Source organism: Heteronotia binoei, chromosome 5 (assembly GCF_032191835.1).
Source record: "Heteronotia binoei isolate CCM8104 ecotype False Entrance Well chromosome 5, APGP_CSIRO_Hbin_v1, whole genome shotgun sequence".
Lineage (NCBI taxonomy): Eukaryota > Metazoa > Chordata > Lepidosauria > Squamata > Gekkonidae > Heteronotia > Heteronotia binoei.
This window is the reverse complement of record NC_083227.1, coordinates 144,831,628-144,854,493: the sequence shown is the minus strand read 5'-3', so window position 1 is coordinate 144,854,493 and position 22,866 is coordinate 144,831,628. Positions and strand designations below refer to the sequence as shown.

The 22,866-nt window shown below is 44.3% G+C and overlaps 1 protein-coding gene across 1 annotated transcript in view; it reads left to right on the top strand.

Moving 5' to 3' along the window:
- LARS1 (leucyl-tRNA synthetase 1) overlaps positions 1-22,866 on the top strand; it is an 89,857-nt gene that overhangs the window by 44,217 nt on the left and 22,774 nt on the right. The window contains 8 exon segments of the mRNA XM_060240546.1: positions 1,374-1,557; positions 1,789-1,879; positions 3,492-3,632; positions 6,095-6,235; positions 6,341-6,451; positions 11,696-11,806; positions 21,618-21,722; positions 22,733-22,828. Of these exon segments, the coding sequence (XP_060096529.1) occupies positions 1,374-1,557; positions 1,789-1,879; positions 3,492-3,632; positions 6,095-6,235; positions 6,341-6,451; positions 11,696-11,806; positions 21,618-21,722; positions 22,733-22,828 (980 nt within the window).

Below are 22,866 nucleotides of genomic sequence, written 5' to 3'. Positions count from 1 at the left end.
TCTCCTTTCCCCCTTGGTTTTCCTGCTTGCTACCACCTTCTCATAAGCCACCTCGTGGCGGCACCACTCTTACCCTCTTATCCTCTCTACCACCAGCTTCTTTCTTCTCTGTTACTTCTCTGATTGCTGCCACACATGCTTGCTGGCCCACCTGACTGCAGCTTGCCTGGCTCAGCTGGTGATGGCTCTACCACCCTTCCTGCCACATGCTCCCTTTCGCCATTGCCTCTACTGTATGGCAACTGATTTTGATTGTTTATAGAGTTGCAATGCAGCTGTGAAAATAGAAGCAGAATAGTGATGTAGTGTCATGAGATCTTGTTTTTTTCTCCTGTACATAAACACATTAAATTTTTTAAAAGCAGTTTTTCCCTTTTGTGCAAACCTAGGGGGCGATCCGGGTCTGTGCAAACCTAGGGGGCGATCCGGGTTTGTACAAACTATCCCAAGTAGTACATACCTGACCCTTGTATGAGGGTTTTATAAGCTGCACTCTGAGATTCATATTCAGCATTAGATATATGATTTTAAAAACAGGTTTGTTTTGCAAAGGGGAAAATTTAAGCTTGTTGTATCAATGCTGTATACAGAAAGAAGTCATATTGCAAATCCTTCCGAGGCAGAAGGGCTAGGAATTCGCACAAGGACTTTAAACTGTTCATTTCATTATTGCTTTAAGCATACTTTGCCTGGCTGTGCACTAGGGTTGCCAGGGCCTTGCCTTTTGCTGGCAGAGGGAGGGAGCCTTCGGGGGCGGTGGGGCGAGGCTTCACCCCCAAAGTGACGTCATCACATCATGGTGTTGTGTGGGATGCTTTTGTTGGGGGCAAAACTCAGTTTTCATTGGGGGGGGGGGTAGGGAAGCCAAACAGCACTGTTTTTGCTGCTGGAAACAGCACTTGGGGGGGCGGGGGGGTATAAAGGAATTTGCAGCTTTTATCACATTGACTAAAACCAAATATTTCTGCAAACTTTGGGGACTCCCCAGGTTTCCCCAAAATCCTTAAAAGTTTCAAAATGCATTGGAGGAGGTTTAATGCACCCACAACAAAGCATTATCTGAACATGTGCAGACAACGCATCTACCTCCTTTTCCTCTGTCAATAGCCCTGGTTGGGGAGGGAGTGGCCGGTAGCTGTGCTGGGTCCTGCAACAGCAATGGAGGAGGAGGAAGCCACAGCAGGTCTGAAAAAGAAAGCTAGAGGGGGAAAGGAGTATTATGAGTTCCCACTTGTAGCTTTTATTGGTCATAAATCCAGTTTTGAACCTGAGTTTCATGCTGAAGCAGTAGCTGAGAGTCAGGTCTTACGGTCTTGTATTATACCGTAGCTGACTTTCCAAGGCCGTAGACTGTAAGCTTGTTTTCTCTCCAGGTATGCGGTTGGCATTAGCTGATGCAGGTGATACCATTGAAGATGCAAACTTTGTGGAAGCCATGGCAGATGCTGGCGTCCTCAGACTATACACTTGGGTGGAATGGGTGAAGGAAATGCTCGCTAACTGGGACAGCTTAAGAAGTGGGCCTGCTACTACCTTCAATGACCGGGTCTTTGCCAGGTAAAGTAAAGAAAAACCAATTTCCTGGGATCACAGTTCGTATTACAGGCAATACAAAAAAAGGAAAGGTAAAATAAAGTAAACGTCTAGTTTAAAAATATCTTCTTTTTTTGGTGTCTAAAGAAAATGAGATTCGTAAGAAAATATTTGCACAATGCCGTTCCACATATACTGTGGTGTTACTACTTTAACTGGTTGAACTCTACCTTTATCCATTCGTTTCTTCCTCAGTGAAATGAATGCTGGCATAATCAAGACGGATCAAAACTATGAGAAGATGATGTTTAAGGAAGCCCTGAAAACTGGCTTCTTTGAGTTTCAGGTAGGTAATCTGCTTTTCATAACACAGAGAATGAGTTCATGTTTTTATATTAAAAATTCTAACGTGCCTTTTAGCCTGCAGGCTTTCAAAGCAACTTATGGCCTATTTAAGCTATGCAGTAGCAATATAATAAAAGAAAGTCATATGAGAACAGCAGGTAAAACAAAATTGCTATTGCGTTGCTCTGTCTTTTGAACCTTATATCTCCAGGACCTAAGGGGGAGATGTATCTTTAAGATAGGGATTCCAGTGTCCAAATGGGACTTGGGGATCCCCTGTAATTACAGCTGATCTCCAGACTACAGAAAACGAATGGCGTTGTACCCTATAAAGTCCCTGCTCTCCCCAGACTTGACCCTCAAATCTTCAGGAGTTCCCAACCTGGATCCCTATCCCCTCCATCCCCTGCCAGTGGCCAAGGGGGACCTGGCAACCATGCCTTCAGACCATAAGTCCATCTGCTGTATACTGCCTGTTCTGACTGGTAATGACTCTGCAGGATCTCAGCAGAGATTTTAGCTAGATTTCCTTTTTGATATCCTTTACCTGGAGATTCCAAGGCCTGGAATTGGACTTCTTCATGGAAAGTATTCTATCCCTGAACTGTGGTCCCATTGCGACTCTCCTGCTTTAACTATCTTCTGGAGCCTAGGCTGGTGTTCTGCTAGAAAGGAAGGTATAAATACTCTCAAGTTCTTTGCAGTCCATTGTGGTCTGCCCTGGGCTCATTGTACTTTTACAGGAAGGAGTTCCTACTGTGGCAGGCAGAAAGCTACCATCACTGGCAGGCAGTAAAGAGTGAGGACAAATGATTAAAGACAAGTAATGTTTCCTTGCTTTCCTCCCCACCACCACCTCTTCTAACGAAACAGATTTTCATGAAGGATGGCTAGATCAGGAAACATATTGGAGTCGCCAGGAGTCATTTTGTAGAAAAAAACAGGTGATGGAGCTCATCCAGGGATTGTTATGGAGCTGCACCTACTATTCAATGGACAAGGAGGTGGAACTCTCAGAAAGGTTCAGGAGCTCCGCTCCGCTCCTGTGAGCTCCCACTGAAGTTACCATTTAAGAAGCAGAACGTTTTTCACAATAGTCCATAAGGTGTCAGCAACTCTCCAAAGCGTTTGCAGCAGCATATTGCTTTGCTTAGCAATGAATTGCTCTGACTGCTTTTAACGCCACTGACTTGACTTTCAGGAATATGGTTGGCTGACTGAACTATGTGCATAATAATAGATCATATTTATTGCTTCTTTCTTTTTTCTTTTTGCTACTTAACGGTAGCTTTTTATGTGAGCCATTCGGAATCATAGTGCCTAATATACAGTTACAGTTATCCTTGACTTTTATGCCCGTGCCGATAGATGTCTCTTTTTAAGAGCCATAATAATGTAAAGCTATGTAATGTCCAACCGGCAGAAGTTCATTTGACTCTAATGCCAGATTTTTTTAAAAGAAAAAAATATATAGCCCTTTTAATAATCCATTATAGGATTGTAAGTAGTTCGTGTCTTAAGGACGGATTAAAGCAAGGGAATTAGCTTTCATGCAATGCTTTTTCGTGACAGTTGGAATGTTTTAAGGGCGGATGTGCTTGACTCTCTTTCAGGCAGCAAAAGACAAGTACCGCGAACTAGCTATTGAAGGAATGCACAGAGACTTGGTGCTCCAGTTCATTGAATCTCAGACGCTCCTGTTAGCTCCAGTCTGTCCTCATGTTTGTGAATACATTTGGGCACTGTTAGACAAGGTACTGATATGTATTTATCACCGGGGTGTGTGTATGGAAGAAGGAACCCTGTTGTTGGATGGTGTTTTGCAAAACATATATGTGCAGACTGCTCACAGAGACACACCTCTTGAATTCCCTGTCAGAGACTGGCTTGATTATGCAGGAAGTTAAGGTATGGTGCATGTGGACAACTTTTATTAGCCTATAAAGTTTCTGTAGTTTGTCCGACAGGTCAAAGGGAATCCACTGAGACCTAAGCCACTTGTGTCCTGCATAGTTCCATCTTACACATCCTCTGTCCTAGGTGCTGTTTTTGATTTGAGGCTAATGTGTGTTGAATCTCGGGTTTTTAAGTATGTTGCAATGTTGGAAACCGGCTCTAGGAAGCTCTCGAAGCTTGCTTTTTATTATTTATTTAATTGTTAATAATAATAAATTTTTATTTATACCCCGCCCTCCCCGCCGAAGCAGGCTCAGGGTGGCTTACAGGACATGGTATAAACCATGTTATTACAATAAAAACAAGATAATACAGTTAAAATACAATTCATAGGTTAAATATATTAAATAAATAGTCTAAAACCAGTATAACTTAATAGTGCCACAATCTCAGTATGTACAAAGATGGCTTGATGTTACTACCAGTTTCTGTTTTAGAAAGCTTGGTGGAAGAGGATGGTTTTGCAAGCCCTACGGAACTGATTGAGATCCCGTAGGGCCTGCACCTCCTCCGGCAGCTGGTTCCACCATTGGGGTGCCTGTATCGAGAAGGCCTGCTCTCCAGTTGTTTTTAATTTGGCCTCCTTTGGCCCAGGAATTTCCAGAAGATTTTGTGAACTAGATCGCAGTGCTCTCTGGGGGATGTATGGGGAGAGGCGGTTCCTAAGGTAGGCAGGTCCTCGGCCATATAGGGCTTTAAAGGTAATAACCAGCACCTTGTAACAAACTCGGTACACAGTGCAGTTCCCGCAGCCTAGGCCGTACATGTTCCCACCAAAGTAGTCCCATTAACAGTCTGTTATAACAAGCACTAATGTAGCGCTATTCATTGTTGCTTAAAATTCTAGTCTATTTCAACAGCAAGTTAATGGCTTTCCTATCATGAATCTAGATAACTGCAGTTGTACTCTGCAGAGTGGTCTGCTGGCATTGCCAGATTCTTTGAAATCCAGAGTTCAGATCCAAATGTGTAAATTGTATGTGTTCTTGACCAACACTGAAAAGGCAAAGAGACTGTAGTGGGTAAAGGAGATTTATGGAGCATATAAAGCTTACAGGTACCAGTGTTAACTGCAGTGGTATCATTTGCACTCCCACGCTGTATCGCAGGTTAATATGGGGGAGGGTTCACGTTTAAAATAAGTATTGAATTTTTATTCTTTTCAGTTGCCAAAGCCAGCGTGTGTTTAAGTAAATTAATGGCATCAGCATTTTGAAACACCTTTGGAAACAAGAACACAATTAGCATATTTTTCATCGGTATGGATTATATGAGAGTCCAGATCTAAGGTTTATAGTTACTGGCGAGACGGAGAGCAGTCTGTGCTTCTGTGCTTCAATGCAAATGGCTGACTTGAGGGAGAAAAAAAATCAAGTACAAGTGCCAAGTAGAATTTTAAAACCACTTACAGAACAGCCAGTTGCTGGCTACCAAATTGGTAGGCCCACAGGAGGAGGGACAAACTGAAGGCAGGGGGAGCCTGAATAATTTCTTGGCTTCATTAGGAGGGAATTCTGGCAAATTCTGTTTTGTGGAACTCATATGAACATATGAAGCTGCCTTATACTGAATCAGACCCTCGGTCCATCAAAGTCAGTATTGTCTTCTCAGACTGGCAGCGGCTCTCCAGGGTCTCAAGCTGAGATTTTTCACACCTATTTGCCTGGACCCTTTTAGTTGGAGATGCCAGGGATTGAACCTGGGACCTTCTGCTTCCCAAGCAGATGCTCTACCACTGAGCCACTGTCCCTTGAGGCTCTCTGCAGGAGAGGGGGGGGGGGAGGGACAGCTTCAGCTGCTGTAGGCTCTGAAAGTGAAAAAATTGCCAGGGTCATTTTCTTTGCTATCCTTTGTGGGGCAGCTATTCAGGGTGCAGGTGCCTTGAAATCCTCAAAGTATGATAGTCTCTATTTGATACAAGAAATCAAAGGGGTCGTAGAGTGTATTTGATAGTAGTCCTTGGGCTTCTGTATCTCCATGACCCCACTATAGAATTCTTTTCCCTTAGATCTCCTTAACATGTTCTTTTAGTGCTAAATCTTCACTTTACATTTTCCCTCCTTGTTCATATCCCAGCTAAGTTTTGGTCAACTATCTGAAGACTGGGAAGCTTCCTCTCGCAGACTTGGGGTGGGAGGGAGAGCGATCGTGGCTTCATGGATCGTGGCTATAGCTTCTGCATATCCCATTGTGATTGATTAGGAATAGTGACCCTATGAGCCGTGTCTTAAACCTAGTGCCTGTTAACTTCATTTTAAAGACTGACTCCATCATGAAAGCTTCCTGGCCGGTGCCTGGCCCCGTGGATGAAATATTGATCCGCTCTTCCCAGTACCTCACAGAAGTTGCTCATGATCTTCGTGTGCGCCTCAAAAACTATATGGCACCAGCAAAAGGAAAGGTAAAAGACTGAATCCTTTGCCTCCACTGAATGCTTGACCCATTCACAGGCTGGAAATGCTCCTCATATACTACATTTATTCTCTCTGTTCTGACTGTTCTCTAGAAGGGCAATAAAGAAGCACCCCAGAAGCCGTCCCACTGCACCATTTATGTGGCCAAGAACTATCCACCATGGCAACACACCATACTTTCTGTTCTTCAGAAGTACTACAAGGTGAACATCCTATCCCAGTTCTCCTTTTTTCTGACTTTATTCTCTCTCTCAATTTCTCCCACTCTTCTATCCCTGTTATAAACTAATTTGGCATTAAGTCTATAGAATTGAAGAAAAATGGTGCCTCCCCCCCCCCCCACGCTTTAGTAAGCATCTGCAGGTATTGCAGTGCTCGGTAATAGTGCCATTACGGGTACATGATTAAGTCTGCCGTATGACCACATCCCTAGTGACATTATGTGAATGAACTTATGGCCACAGCTTCATTCTTCGGAATCTTTTGCACATGCAAAGCTTAGTAAGCAGTTTGCTTCAGTGTCATTTGTGCAACTTAAGTACTAGCTATTGTCAGACTGGCGTTGCTTCCTTGTTAGGCGAGGAGCTTTTAAACTCCACTGTAGCCCTTAGTGAGTGCAATGATTCTCTGGCTTTATAGAAAATGTACTGAAGCACGATAAACCCTTTTGTCTTCTAACCTTACAGGGTGCAAAGAAATCTGGTTTTAAAAGCCACAGTCCCCCGAATTCTTGAGCAGCTGGAACTGATCAGTCCACTGTTCATAACAACAGCACTGCTCGAGCTGAACTGCTAAATATGCCAGTTGATTGGAGGACCGTGTGTGTATTTTATAGCTACAGGGACATAATTAAATTAACTCTTTTAATTGGAAACAAGCATGACTTTGTAGTCTGGTACTCACGGCCATCAATCTCTGTTGGAAGAGGGAAGGGAAATGGGATTCTACTAACTGAATCCTTTTCATCCTCTGTGGGGCTTCTTTTGAGAGACGTGAAATTGAAATGTGACTTTTACTAATGTAAGGGGAAATCAAGGCGCATTGCTTGGCTGGCAGTGAGTAAAACTTCCTGACTTCTAACCATAAATGGAGTGTCTGTCTGGATTTACCAAAATGAGTGCTGTTAAGACACCTATGATGATAACTAGGGATGGGCACAAACCAAACCTTGAACCATGATTTGGGCAGGAATCGGGCCAGTTCATGGTTTGTGTACCAATAGTTTGGAAACATGCCTCCCACAAACTGTCCCTGAACTTCCTGAACCTCTGTGGGAGGTTTGGGGTCAGTTCCTGCCCACTTGGCTTTCCCAGGTATCAAGCAGCTGCAGGGTGTCTGAAGAAGCCAAGGGGAGGCAGTTTAAATTGCTTCCCTGGAAACCTCAGCTGAACCCCTTGGGAGAGGTCTCCCTACAGGATCGGCTGCTTTACCAGCTCTGCTGCGCTGTCTGGTTTCAACCGGGTTCAAGACTGCTTTGAACGAACAAATTGGGACATCTTTGAACATCCAGACCTAGAGTGTTATACAGATACAGTTTTGGGGTATATGGCCCACTGTATTGATACTGTTACAACAAACAAGTGTATTCGAACCTATCCAAATCAAAAGCCATGGATGACTGGCACTGTTAGGTTTCTCTTGCATAGGAGATATAAGGCTTTTAAGTCTGGGGATGCCTCACTTTACAGTGTGGCCAGAGCAAATTTGAAGCGGGGTATTAAACAGGCCAAAGCTGCATATAAGGGCAGGATAGAAGAATGGCTTTCTCAGAATAATTTGAGACAAGCCTGGCAGGGGATTCAGCAGTTAACTAATTTCAAGGCGCTAAAGGCTAGTACGAATGGAAAGCAGGAGCTGGCAGAGGAGTTAAATACTTTTTATGCCCGGTTTGAAGTGGATCAAAAGGAAGCGGAATTACTAGTAACATCATCATTGGGGACCGAGCAAGGTGCTCCTTTCGTTGTGAGGGAGCACGATGTTAGGTGTATAATGAAGGCAGTAAATTCTAGAAAGGCTGCAGGTCCCGATAATATCCCTGGTTGTGTGGTAAAGGAATGTGCAGGGCAGTTAGCCGGGGTGTGGACTGAGATTTTCAATCGTTCTTTGTCACAATCCATTGTTCCCACTTGTTTGAAGGCTTCCCTTATTGTCCCAATACCAAAGAGGACGCCAGCAAAGGTTTTAAATGACTATAGGCCAGTGGCCTTGACTTCTGTGATAATGAAGTGTTTTGAACAATTAGTTCGAAAATATATTATTTCCTGCCTTCCTGTTATTTTTGATGAATATCAGTTTGCTTACAGGAAAAATAGATCTACTGAGGATGCTGTTAATACTGTTCTTTATACTGCTTTATCGCATTTGGATAAAAAGGGGACGTATGTTAGAATGTTGTTTGCAGATTTTAGTTCTGCTTTTAATACAATATCACCCCATAGATTGTTGTCTAAGCTTAAAGATTTGAAGCTGTCGGACTCTATATGTGAGTGGATTTTGAATTTTTTGTCAGGTCGTTCACAAAGGGTTAAAATGGATGGATATATTTCCTCCGTGAAGATCTTAAATACTGGCACCCCTCAGGGATGTGTCTTGAGTCCACTTCTTTTCACTATTTACACATCTGATTGTGTTTCCAGCAGTCTGAGTAACAAAATCATTAAGTATGCAGATGATACAACGTTGGTAGGGCTCATCTCTGAGGATGATGAGTCTGCGTACAGGAGGGAAGTTCAACAGCTGTCCCTTTGGTGTAAAGTAAATAATCTTATTTTAAATATAAATAAGACGAAGGAAATTATAGTGGATTACAGGAAGAGTAGTTTGGACACCCAGCCGTTGTTTATTGATGGTGTTATGGTAGAACAGGTGACAGAATGGAAGTTTCTGGGAATTACCATGAAACAGGATCTAACATGGGGGGCAAATACTTTAGCTCTAGAGAAAAAGGCCCAGCAACGACTATACTACTTAAGACTCTTAAGATCACTACAACTGTCAGGGAGTCTGCTGGTTGCCTTTTATCGTAGTTCCATTGAGAGCATTTTATCTTATTGCCTCTGCGCGTGGTTTGGGAGCTGCACGGAAGCAGAGAGAAGGGTGCTCCAAAGAGTGACGAGAAGAGCACAAAAGATTTGTGGATGTTCTCTCCCCTCATTGGTGGATCTGTATAATATGGCATGTAAAAGGAAGATACAAATGATCCTAAGGGACCATACACATCTGGGCCATTTGCTTTTTGAGATCTTACCGTCAGGTAGACGATATAGAGTGTTGAAGGCTAGGACAAACAGATTTAAGGACAGTTTCTATCCAAGTGCTGTGGTTAGGTTAAATGCAGGGTTATGAAGGATTATCTGTTTTAGATGTATTTAATGGTTTAAATGGTTTAAATGGTTTTATGAATGTTTAATGGTTTTATGAATGTTTATTTAATGGTTTAAATGGTTTTAATGGTTTTATGAATGTTTATCCGTTTTAGATGTATTTAAATGGTTTTAATGGTTTAAATGGTTTAATGGTTTCAGATGTATTTAAATGGTTTATGAATATGTGTGTTTGATGTGTTGGTATGTTTGTGGAAGAGCACCTCATTTCGTTGCTCTCTTTTTGTTGAGAACAATGACAATAAATTCATCTATCTATCTATCTATCTATCTATCTATCTATCTATCTATCTATCTATCTATCTATCTATCTATCTATCTAGCGGAGCGTAAAGAACAGCTGATCCTGCGGGGAGACCTCTCCCTGCAGGATTAGATCTTTTGTGGGCTGGGGTGTCTGGTTGAAACCAGGCAGTACAGAAGAGCCAGCAAAGCAGATGATCCTGCAGGGGAACCCTGTTTCAACCGGGCACCCAGCAGAGCCCAAACTGTGGAGAGGTCACTCCAGTCTTTGTTTGCTTCCCCAGCCAGCCTGCGAGGGCTGGCTGGGGAAGGGAAGAAAGATTAGGGAGAGATCTCCCCATTGTATCCTATGGGCCCGTAGGATACAATGGAGAGATAGGGCCACAACTGCTTTAACTTTAAACCCCTTCTCTAGTGTTACTTTGCAGCCACGGCCTGAGCTCTCCATTGTATCCTATGAGCCCGTAGGATGCAATGGAGAGCTCTTGGCTTGAAGAAGGGAGGGGTTGGCATTTAAATGCCTCCTCCTCCCTCCCCTAGCCGTAATGAACTATGAATCCCCAAACCACAATTTTTTCAGGGATTCATGGGTTTTTTGGGTTCAGTTTTGTTTGGTTCATGAAATCAATTGAACCACAAAATGAAATAAACCACTCTTTCCCCTGGTTCGTGCCCATCCCTAGTGGTAACTAGTGATTTGTTGCAATTCTTCCGGTGCATGAGAAGGAAGGGTTGCATTTATTTATTTATTTATTTATTTATTTATTTATTTATTATTTATTTACCTAATTTTTAGTGCACCTTTCTCAGTTGGACTTAAGGTGAATTATACAAAATGAATCAATACAATCAACAGGATCGAGTATTCAGTAAACCATACAATAGGATTAGGGTTGTAGGACCAATCAGAAATCTAAAAAACAGAACTGAAGCAAAGCATAAGTGTTAACATGACGCATTAAATGATACAAAATCACATAAAAGGATTATAGTTTCAGTATGCTAAACATAACTCATTGAGAGATATAAAAATTACATTGTAAGATCCTCGTTTCAGTAAGCTAAATACAGTACCATAGACTACAGTCCCTAATAACTTACCTAAGTAACTGAATCATTTAGTACAGTGCAACTCCTATTTTTTGTGTCGAAGAGCCTTTTCGAATAATTCCGTTTTACGTGAATGCAATGGTGTTGACGTATAAGGAAAACAAGAAGAGAGCATCTACTTCCCACAATATAGTAAAACTGAGCTACATCCAAGCATAAATGTAGCAAAGGCCTTTGGCATTTATGACACACTAACCTCAAAACAGCCCACTAACCATGTGTTACAGGTTTACTGGGTGCACAGTACTCTGTCTCCTGCTCCCAATGAACTTGCCCCAGACAGCCAGCAAAATTTGGCAGTTTTATTGAGGCCCTTTTGGGTCCATGGTTCATGACTGAGCAGTATCCAGGTTGGTGGGTCACAGGCTACAAAGGCTTGGGCTCAGAGCTGCTCCTAACTGATATTTAAGAAGATGTAAAATTTACGTTGAGGCCGTATCTAGAAAAGATGACTTTATAAATGATATTTTGAGGCTGTGAACTTGATTTTTATGAAAAGCGATATTTAAAAGAATCTCGAGCAAAGTAGGTGTGAAAATTTGTGAGAGTATTGTGAGGAGGAAAAGTTTCAGACAAATTTAACTTGTGCAGCCATATAAAGGAAGCTGTCACGAGGACTGTTATAATACCTTTGTACTTACGGAACCAACATGCAGTGGTGTCAATGAATTTTGTTAGTGTTTTGTGTTGTTGCTGTTATTGTTGCTCTAGGCCAATGCAGGACGCCTACCAGACAACAAAATAATTTCCAATGAACTTGGGTCCTTGCCAGAACTGAAGAAATACATGAAAAGGGTTATGCCTTTTGTTGCCATGATCAAGGTCAGTCTCTTTGCAATTCATTATCATATATATTTTGGTAAATAACTGATATGATACAAAAATCTAGATAGAACTCATTTCATTGTTTGCTTCTAAAGTAAAGCATAAGTGTTAACATGACACATTAAATGATACAAAATTACCTAAAAGGATTATAGTTTCAGTATGCTAAACACAACTCATTGAGAGATATAAAAATTACATTGTAAGATCCTCGTTTCGGTAAACTAAATACAGTACCATAGACTACAGTCCCTAATAACTTACCTAAGTAACTTTGAATCATTTAGTACAGCGCAACTCTTATTTCCTGTGTCGAAAAGCCTTCTCGAATAATTCAGTTTTACGTGAATGCAATGGTGTTGACGTATAACTGATATGATACAAAAATCTAGATAGAACTCATTTTCTTATTGTTTGCTTCTAAAGCATAGAAATCTGGAGGTGAGTTAAATGTATCAGTTAAAATGATATATGAGAAGTGAAGGAGAACCTGAACACATGAAATGTCTTTATAATTGGAGAAAAGTTAATGAAAACTTACTTAATTTGCTAGTTGTTGGTGAAGTTCCTTCAGTAACATTTATTTAAAATGTTCATATGTCTTCCTTACTCCTGACCAGCTCAGGACACCAGCCTGTGGTAAGAATAATATAAAATATATAAAATTGCATAATATTAAAACTGAATTATTTTTTTAAAAACTGCATTAAAATTGCCATTCCGAAAAGACCTTATACTCAACTGGAGAAATATTCCCTTTGTCCCAGACTCAGACTGTTCCAAAGGCTCTATGGAATAATTCTGTTTTATATCTCTCCAGAAAGCCTAGAAAGTAGAAGGTCCCACCCTAACCTCTTCGGCTATGCTGTTTCATAGTCATGGGGCACTTATTGAAAAAGCTTAGGTTGATGCAGTGCATGCCCTAGGCAAAGGAAGTGCAGACAGGAGACCGTGCTAGGAAGCATCAGCACTTCCTTTTTTAACTAGTTTCATAGATGAACTTTTAAATCAGCTATTAAGTGTGTGCTTTCAATTCAGCAGAGTTCTCAGTAAAGTTTAACAACTATAATGCTGTATCAGTCTCTCATTCATTCAAAATCCGTCATCCTGAGAATCTGAATATAAATAGGAAGTGAAATTGGTTTCCTCAGTTTGTTTCATCTGGTAGTTGGGCTGAAGAGCCACCGTGGTGATAAGTTCAGCTGGGAAGCTGAGAACGCCCATGCTGCTTCGTAGCTTATGGGAGACAACTTAGCACAGCAATATCTCTCTTCTGTGAGTGGCCTTCCAACTGGGATGGAACAAGATTTTTAGCCTCTAGAAGAAATGATTATAAACATGGTGGCTTTAGTCTTTGGCATACTGAAAATGTCTCTCCAGTACAAACCCTCATTCCAGTGTGAATTGCCCAAAGCCTTTGGTACATTTTAGCAAATCTGTAAAAAAACCCACGAAACCCTTAACTTTTTATGATACCACTTGAATAATTCGTATTGGGCTGTGGATGCAGAACAGAGTGCTGAAATAAGAGTGCCTTCCGTGAATACAGTTTCAGGAGGGTAGCCGTTTTGGTCTGCAGTAGCTGTATTTAGTCCATTAGCACCTCAGAGACCAACATGGTTTTCAGAGTATAAGCTTTTGAGAGTCAAAACTTCCTTCATCATATACCTGACCTGAAAATCTTGTTTGTCTCTTAAGATGCTACTGGGCTCTGGCTCTGAAATAGGAAGCTTCTAAGAAAACGGTAGGTTGGACGGTCTAGAGTAGGGATGAGCATGAATCTCGTGACAAGCCGGCTCATTGTTTGCGAACTGGAGGTTCATGCCCATCCCTATCCATGACCCTCGCACCACCCTTGCCATGTGGTTTTGGAGATTTGTGGGTTTCATGGTGGGAACATGTTGGGCTGAAATGGAGGCAAGCCATTTCAGCGATCCCTTTTGCTCTTCTCTCCCCCCCCCACCCAGTGCTCCCTTTAAATAGCTTTTGCAAGCTGTGCATTGCTGAAGCCTTGGGGATCTGCCCCCATCAGAAAGGAGGAAGGGAGGATCTGAGATCTTCCCCCAGATCTCACAAACTGAATCAGTTCGGTAAACTCATGAACCTCCATTTTTCCAGTTTCTGCCCATCCCTAGTCTATTGTTAATACTGCATTCATAAGGCTAGTCCAATTAACTTCGTATGGTTTAGCGGCTGAAAAGATGTGCTGTGAGTTTACGCAAATGGGATAGTTGTTATTTCTTGAACAGTGAGGAGGAAGAGAGACAGTTCTGGATCCCCCTCCCCCGATAGCACAGGTTTTTGAGCTTAGGGTTTCAGCCAGCCTTATATAAGTGCCAGGCTCATGATCTTCTCTCTTCTCAGTTCAGTTGTGATCTAATTGCCAATTTTTCTTGAAACATGCAACTTTCAGTTTGAGTAGGATAACATAGCAGGCAATATTGGATCTTCATCGTGGTCTCTGTGCAGTCACACACATGGGTTTTCCGCCTGGAATAGAACCCAACCTCGGAGAATTCAAAGCTAGCCTAGGCGTTTATTTTGGCGTGCATTCCCTCTCAGTCTGGGGAGCAGGCATCCGCTGCGTATTCCCGGAGCGAGGGGAAGGCACTCCACCCACCCAGTTTCTTCTTAACTGCTGTTCGGATTAGACCTATCTCGTTGCGTCTCCTCAACTTCGCTGCTTTCTTCAATTCTCGATGACCTTTTCTTCTTCTTCTAAATCCCGACTGGTATCGTTATATATATAAAAAAGACTTTATCTTCTTCACTATCATCCCTTCCTTCCCCCGCCCCGGGCGTATGGAAGGGAAAGATCTTAAAATGACTTTTAAAAAGTGCACACGGTGTGGGACCAAAATTTCCTCAGCCGACGGACACTTGTGCCTATTTTGTTTGGGAGAGACCCACAGAACCGATACCTGTGTCCATTGTAGCCAGTTTGGGAAACAGGCCAGGAAAAATTGTGCAGCTAGACTCAAGAGCCATCTTTTAGAGTCCTCGTTGTGGCCTGTAATGTCCCATGCTTCTGGGTCCCAGACTTTGCCACCTTCCCTAACTATGCAAAGGGATGTGGTTCAATCGGCAGCTTACGTGGCATCGGCTCCCAGTAAGCATAAGTCTGGAAAACACTCCAAGAAATCTGACACTCCAAGAAAAAACACTGCTTGGAATCGTCTTCCAAATGTCACTCGGAGTCGATACCGTCGAAATCCACAAAAACTGATCATCACTCCTTGGACCCAAGACCCTCTGACCATACCATGGCTTCGACCTAGCACCCAACAGCACCTACCTTGGTTTCGGTATCGACAGCACCAACTGTTCCTCCAGAACTCTCGACTCCCACCGATGTCATAACTGACAAGGTCATCCGTAGATCTCCATCCGTCCACGAATCCCTTCCGGAAGACATCCTCGCCACTGAGTCCTTGGAACCCTCGCCTCGACTTTGGGCTCATCGAGCCAATCTCCTGGGGTCCACTCGTTCCGTGAGGTGTCGGTACCTCGCACCTTCAAGGATTCAGCTGTCTCTCCTCTTCATCGAGAGTCTCCAACTCAACGCTACACTGAACGGTCTCCAAGCCGACACAGGGATCGTTATTACTACTGTAGCCCATCTCGCTTCAGATCGCTGTCCCCACGTCAGCACCGGCAATGCTACACATCTTCTAGGTCACCATCCCACGAGCTCCATCGACCCCAGTACTGTGAAGGATCCCACCAGCCCCAGTACTGTGAGGAAGTCTATTAACATAGGTACAGTGAACCTAGATACCATGAAGATACATACCAACCTCGGTACCGTGATGAACTTTACTACCCATGATACCACGAAGATTCATCGCCTCATCGACCCTGACATTACAGTCAGGAACCGAAACCAGTGTCACCGGCTCCCTCAACATCTGCCTTCTCGGCTCCATCGAAACAGCAGACACTTCAACCGGACCAACCTATGGGTAAGGTTGTATCACTGCCTACCAAATCCTTACACGACCATTCTACGACTCCTATCGGTGTTCCTGAGGAATCAGAAGCTGAACACTCGGTTTCTTCTCACTCTGCAGCATCCTCATCAGCTTCACCCGTTTCTGACATTACCAAGCCGGCTGATCTCTCACCATCTGAAGGATCCGAGGCTTACTTAGACTTACTCACCAACATGGCAAACACTCTCAATATAAAGCTCACCACTGATCTACCGAGAGTATCTGATGTGGTCCATGATCTAGTCCATGCGGACTTAGTTGTGGGCTCCTTCCTCCCTATGCTTCCTGTCCATCTAGAAGGCTTAAAGGAGACTTGGGACAAGCCTGCATCAGTACCACCTACATCAAAGAGGATCAAATCCTTATATAAAATTCACGCACTGGATTCTAAATTTTTATTTAACCACCCTGCGCCCAACTCCATAATTGTGCACTCCTCGTCCAAGTCCAAACAAACACATCACCCAGTCCCACCTGAGAAGGAAGGGAAGAAATTTGACACCTTAGGGAGAAAAATTTACTCCCTCTCGACTGCCACTTCTAAAATACATAATTATTTGGCATACTTTTCAGCCTACACTTTTAATTTGACGTCTCAACTCACTACACTGGTTCCATCTCTGCCTGATTCTGCACAGAAGCAAGCATCACAAATCCAGCAACAGCTTTCCCGAGTCAGCAAACAGCAGATCAGCTTGGTTTGTCATGCTGTTGCTTGTTCATCCAGAACCCTGGCCACATCCATCGCCCTCTGTTGGCACGCCTGGCTCCGTTCCTCATCACTGCAACCGGACATCAAATTCAAAATTGAAGACCTACCCTTTGATGGTCAGGGCCTCTTTAATGCTACAACTTCTGTCTTAGACCCATGTCAGTCTGGTTTCCGGCCGGGCCATGGGACGGAGACGGTGCTGGTCGCCTTAGTGGATGACCTCCAACGGCAACTGGATCGGGGCGGCGTTGCGGTACTGATGTTGTTAGATCTGTCGGCTGCATTTGATACAGTCGACCATCGGCTACTGACGCGCCGCCTCGCCGACATTGGGGTCGAGGGGTTGGCCTTGCAATGGCTTTCCTCCTTTCTCCTAGGTCGGGGACAGAGGGTGGCTATCGGGAGCGAGCGGTCCCGGAGGCGCACACTGGATTGTGGGGTGCCCCAGGGAGCAGTTCTCTCCCCGATGCTGTTTAACATCTATATGCGCCCCCTTGCCCAGATTGCCCGGCGGTTTGGGCTGGGTTGTCATCAATATGCAGATGACACCCAGCTCTATCTACTAATGGATGGCTGGCCCGACCCCGCTCCAGGGAATCTCGACCGGGCATTACAGGCTGTAGCGACATGGCTCAGGCTGAGTGGGCTGAAGTTGAACCCAGCGAAGACAGAGGTCCTATGCGTGGGTCGCGGCGCTCTGGGAAGGGAAATAGCTCTCCCGGCCTTCGATGGTGCGCCATTGAAAGCAGCGCGCCAGGTAAAGAGTCTGGGTGTTTTACTGGAGCCTTCATTATCGATGGAGGCCCAGATAGCAGCCACTGCCAAGTCAGCATTCTTCCATCTGAGGCGGGCAAGGCAGTTGGCCCCTTTCCTTGAGCGCCGGGACCTCGCAACAGTGATCCACGCAACGGTCACCTCAAGACTAGACTACTGTAACGCCCTCTACTTGGGGCTACCTCTGTGCCGGACCCGGAAATTGCAGCTAGTGCAGAACGCGGCGGCCAGGCTGTTGTTGGGACTCCCGAAACGGGAGCATATATGGCCGGGACTACGTGAACTGCACTGGCTGCCGATTATATACCGGGTCCAGTACAAAGTGTTGGTCGTTACCTTTAAAGCCTTATATGGCCGAGGACCTGCCTACCTGAGGGACCGTCTTTCCCCATATGAACCCCAGAGAGCACTGAGGTCAACGGGGAAAAACTTAATGACTATCCCTGGGCCGAAGGAAGTTAAATATCAGAGCACCAGAATACGGGCCTTTTCGATCGCGGCCCCTACCCTATGGAACCGACTCCCCGAGGAGGTGCGGGCCCTGCGGAGCCTTGAACAGTTCCGCAGGGCCTGCAAGACCATCCTTTTTAAATCAGCATATTCGGACTGCTAAGAAAAATGGTAATTAAAGATCCGCCAATGCGGTCCAAAGATCTATACCGCAGTATAATTGTATCTACTAGACTGGTTTTTAATTTAATGTTTTAATGTTTTATTGTTCTATAATGTAATTCTAATGTTTTATTTATTATGGTGTGTTTTTATGGATTGCTGTTAGCCGCCCTGAGCCTGCCAAGGTGGGGGAGGGCGGGATATAAATGAAATTAATAATAATAATAATAATAATAATAATAACTGATGACACCCTGACCACTGTCGATGACAGTAGAAAAAGGGCTAGAAGATTAGGGGTCAGTCAACAACAACCTCAGCCCAATAGACAGAGAGTCTGGAAACCATCCTTTTATAAAGGTCCCCGCTCACCTAGACAGGCTGACTACTGGAAGTGCAAAGCTCCACCAGCTAAACAACCCTTCCATCAACAACCTCGTGCACAGACCACAAAAAAGTTGACTCCTACTTCAAAACAGTCTCTTTGACTTCATAACACCATCTCTTCTTCAACAACATCTATCCAGCATCACAAGACTGCTCCCTTTTTACCCCATGTGGGAATCCATAACATCGGATTCCTGGGTCCTGGCGATCATCCACAGGGGCTACACCATAGAGTTTGATTCGCCCCCAAGGCTCCATCATTTCATATGTACTCCTCCATCCCTCCCTCTTCAGGAAGAGATCGCTGCCTTGCTGGCCAAGGCAGCCATAGAACCAGTCCCACCGCAGCTCCATCACACAGGGTTCTATTCCCGATACTTCCTGGTTCCAAAGAGAGATGGAGGACAACGTCCAATACTGGACCTTCGCAAGCTCAATCGCCATATCCTGTACAAAAAATTCCGCATGATTACCCTGCAGTCTGTTCTTCCGTTGATCCCAAAAGATGCTTGGATGGCGTTGATAGACCTTCAAGACCCCTACTTCCACTTTACCATCAACCATCACCACAGAAGATTCTTGAGGTTTGTCGTCGGGGACCAACACTACCAGTTCCGCTCCCTTCCCTTTGGACTATCGACCGCACCAAGAGTCTTCACAAAGTGTATGGTGGTGGTGGGGGCGATGCTTCGCCAACAAAAAAATTCCATATATCCTTACATAGATGACTGGCTCATTGTGGCCCAATCCAAAGAGCAACTTCAAAAAGACATATCAACCACTCTATCTCTCCTGTCTTCATTGGGTCTTCAAGTCAACTTGACAAAGTCCAACCTAATCCCAACACAGAACATCCAATTCATAGGCACACACCTATCAGCTGTACCCCACAAGGCCTACCTCCCTGCAGACAGGGTCCATCATATTCAGTCTCTGGCCACTATCATCATATCGCACCCTACTCAAACAGCCTTTATCTTTCAGCGCATGCTGGGGCTTATGGCTGCCACAACCTCTGTCCTGTGCTTTGCGCAGCTCCGCATGCGACCTCTACATTTATGGTTCGTACGGACGTTCTGCCCACATCAACAACACCAAATGACTTTACTCACCGTTCCACACCACATTCTTCCATCCCTGAAATGGTGGACACTGGAACATCATCTTCTGGCGGGAATGCCGTTCATAAGGTCGCCCCCATCAGCCATTGTTACCACAGATGCCTCGAGGTGGGGTTGGGGAGCCCACTCCAGCACACTAACGGTACAAGGTCAGTGGACAGCCTATGAGAAATCCCTTCATATCAACTGCCTGGAACTCTTGGTGGTCCACAGAGCACTCAAGTCATTCCTACCATCCCTTCACTGTCTGCACATCCAGGTCACCTCAGACAACGTGGCAACCGATGGAGGACATCTGTGCTGCTGCAGTCTGGTCTTCTACATCTACGTTTGCCACGCACTACACCCTAGACGTTTGTGCTCGGCGTGACGTATCCTTTGGGCAGGCTGTACTTTGTTCCATTTTTGACTGACATCTCCAGCTCCATGCCCTGTGAGTACAATACTTCTTATTACTTTTATGCATGTTTAACATGTATTCTTCTATTACAAAACCAGCACCCATCTCCGTGCATTTCAGCTTACAAGTCACCCATGTGTGGGACTGCACAGAGACCACAATGAAGATAAACAGGTTGCTTACCTGTAACTGATGATCTTCGAGTGGTCATCTGTGCAGTCATACACGCCCGCCCAGTCTTCCCCGCTGCTGGTTTATTCTCTTCACTACTAACAATTTTCTCTATACAGCAGCTAGAAGAAACTGGGTGGGTGGAGCGCCTTCCCCTCGCTCCAGGCATGCGCAGTGGATGCCTGCTCCCCAGACCGATAGGGAATGCGCGCCAAAATAAATGCCTAGGCTAGCTTTGAATTCTCCGAGGTTGGGTTCTGTTCCAGGCTGAAAACGCATGTGTGTGACTGCACAGATGACCACTCGAAGATCATCAGTTACAGGTAAGCAACCTGTTTTTTTTCCTGCTGCTTATTTTCCTTGTCAGTGGTTTGCTTCCTTCACCCAGGTTACTGAATTTGAAATGCTGTTCAGATTCAGCTAAATTGCTGCCTTGCCCTTATTTCCTGCCAAACTCTTTGGAGTAAGACAAGCCTGTATTCATGCCCTTGATGTGGAAGAAGCCTGACTCTGACAAATTCTTGCACTTTGTGTAGAATTATGCAAGAGATGCAGCTTTGTAAACTGAGACTGAGGTCATACATGCAGACCCTTTTTTATGCTTTAGCCTTGTTAGCGTATTTGTGTTGCTTTGCCAATCTTCACGTTGGCTCATAAGGCCCATTGGACATTCTCTGCATGTGTGCTTTGAATTGACAAAAAATGCAATTACATAACAAGACCTAGAAACATTCAGCCTTAATTCCCTGAGCCTGCACACAAAGCTGCAAAGCAGATTGTCCTGGCAGCTAATATTCACTGTGTTCTTTCATTTTGTTAGGGCAAACCAGAATCTTAATGTAACACAATATTTACTGCCTTACAAAGCAAAATAAGTCACTCTTAATTTTGAAAGCACCATGCATATTAGGGAAGCAAAGAACAACCAGTGAAATACAAAGCAAGTAGCTGTTATTTTGTCAAGGGAATCTGGTGGTCTGTTTAGGTATTCATGGAAGCAGGCTAAGCAGTGGGGAAAGGAGCCTGCAACTGGAGACGTTTCAGAAGATCAGCCTGCGGTTTCTATGTACTTGGTCCACCCAAGTGACCAAGCAACTGCTTGGAGCATCGCAATGGGAGGGGCCAACACATTGTTGCAGCTTGCCTTGCTCCCAGAGTGCAGCAGCCAAGGAGGAGGCGACAGGTGTGGCTTGTGTCTGTTTGCCTTCCGAGGCCTGTGCTGCCGCCACGGGTCCAAGCTAAGACCCAGTGATGCTGCTTGCTTGGGGCAGCCTCACCTAGAATATCTTTATCCATGTCCCCCCCCCCCCTTCAGTGCATGCCTCAGTCACTGTAACTGCATGTGAGGCTGTACGAGAAAAAGATGGAAGAGTTTCCAAACGGCTGGCTGAGCCCCTTCCCTTCCAGCCTTTTGGAAGGCTCGTGTGCATTTAAGACAAAAGATGAAAGATGCTACTGGTCATTTACATGTTAAAACTTAGTTTCATTCCAGTTCACTGGTGGAAACTCTACAAGTTGTAGTCGCTATGCTTGTCTGCTTCAGGCTTCCTCATCTGCGCTATTCAGTTTCACAGCGATGACCCGGATTAAAACATTGCTAGGTTTTTCATGTACACTTTTCTTATTTCTGGAATGACAGGAGAATCTAGAGAAGAAAGGCCCACGCGTTCTTGATCTGGAGCTGGAGTTCGATGAACGGGCTGTACTCATGGAAAACATTGTCTACCTGACAAATTCCTTAGAGGTAAACATCTGCTAAAGAGCGCTGATAGTTCAGATGGTTGGAAGTGAATTGCTCGAATGCCTAAATTATTCTGGCTTAAAGGTTCTCACACTTAATTTTTGAATTTATCGTTAAGCGTCAGAAGATCTGAAAGTTATCTAGTAGAAGAGGAGTATTGAAATAGGTGCTTATGATCATTCATATCCAAGTTGCAAACAGTAAGCGAAAGAGGCCTCCCAAGTTCCACTCTTATGAACATATGAAGCTGCCTTATACTGAACCAGACCCTTGGTCCATCAAAGTCAGTATTGTCTTCTCAGACTGGCAGCAGCTCTCCAGGGTCTCAAGCTGAGGTTTTTCACACCTATTTGCCTGGACCCTTTTTTGGAGATGCCAGGGATTGAACCTGGGACCTTCTGCTTCCCAAGCAGATGCTCTACCACTGAGCCACCGTCCCTCCCCACTCTTGTAGTTTCTGTGAGTGATCTTTCGCAATCAAGAGGATTTATTGAATGTGGCCAGATATTTTTACACTTGTCATCTCACTGTGTAGGTACTTAATATGTTATCCCCATTTTTGTTTATCCTTTGTCTTCCTCTGTGTCTCCAGGGAGCTCAGGGAAACTGCCGTGGTTTGCCTTCCCCCTTCTGACTTTCCCCCAATATCATTCTCATGGCATTTCTGTAAAGTACGTGAAGTTGAAAAATAGTGAAAGAACCAAGGTCATCCAGTGAGCTTTATGGCTGACTTGGGATTGAAAGCTACGTCTTCCCAACCCGGTTCTGAAGCTGTTGTATCATACTTGCTGTTTTTAATGCTACAAATCAAAATGCTTCTTTAAGCATCGTCAGCCATTTTAGCAGAACACTTATTCAGCATCTGAGATACAAACCACCCACAGTGTCTTTAATTAGAACCCTCAAAGCTTCTGCCATGATTAGGAGAGCCACAAATTTGCTTCAGATGTGACTACACCTGTGAGCTATTGTTTCTTCCAAGCTATTAATGCTTTTTCTGTTTCCCACCAAAGCTGGAGCATATAGAGTTGAAGTTTGCTTCTGAAGGAGATGAGAAAATTAAAGAAGACTGCTGTCCTGGAAAACCATTTTGCACATTCAGACTAGAAGTAAGTTTTTAACGCTTCATTGCTTCCTTATTTGCCCT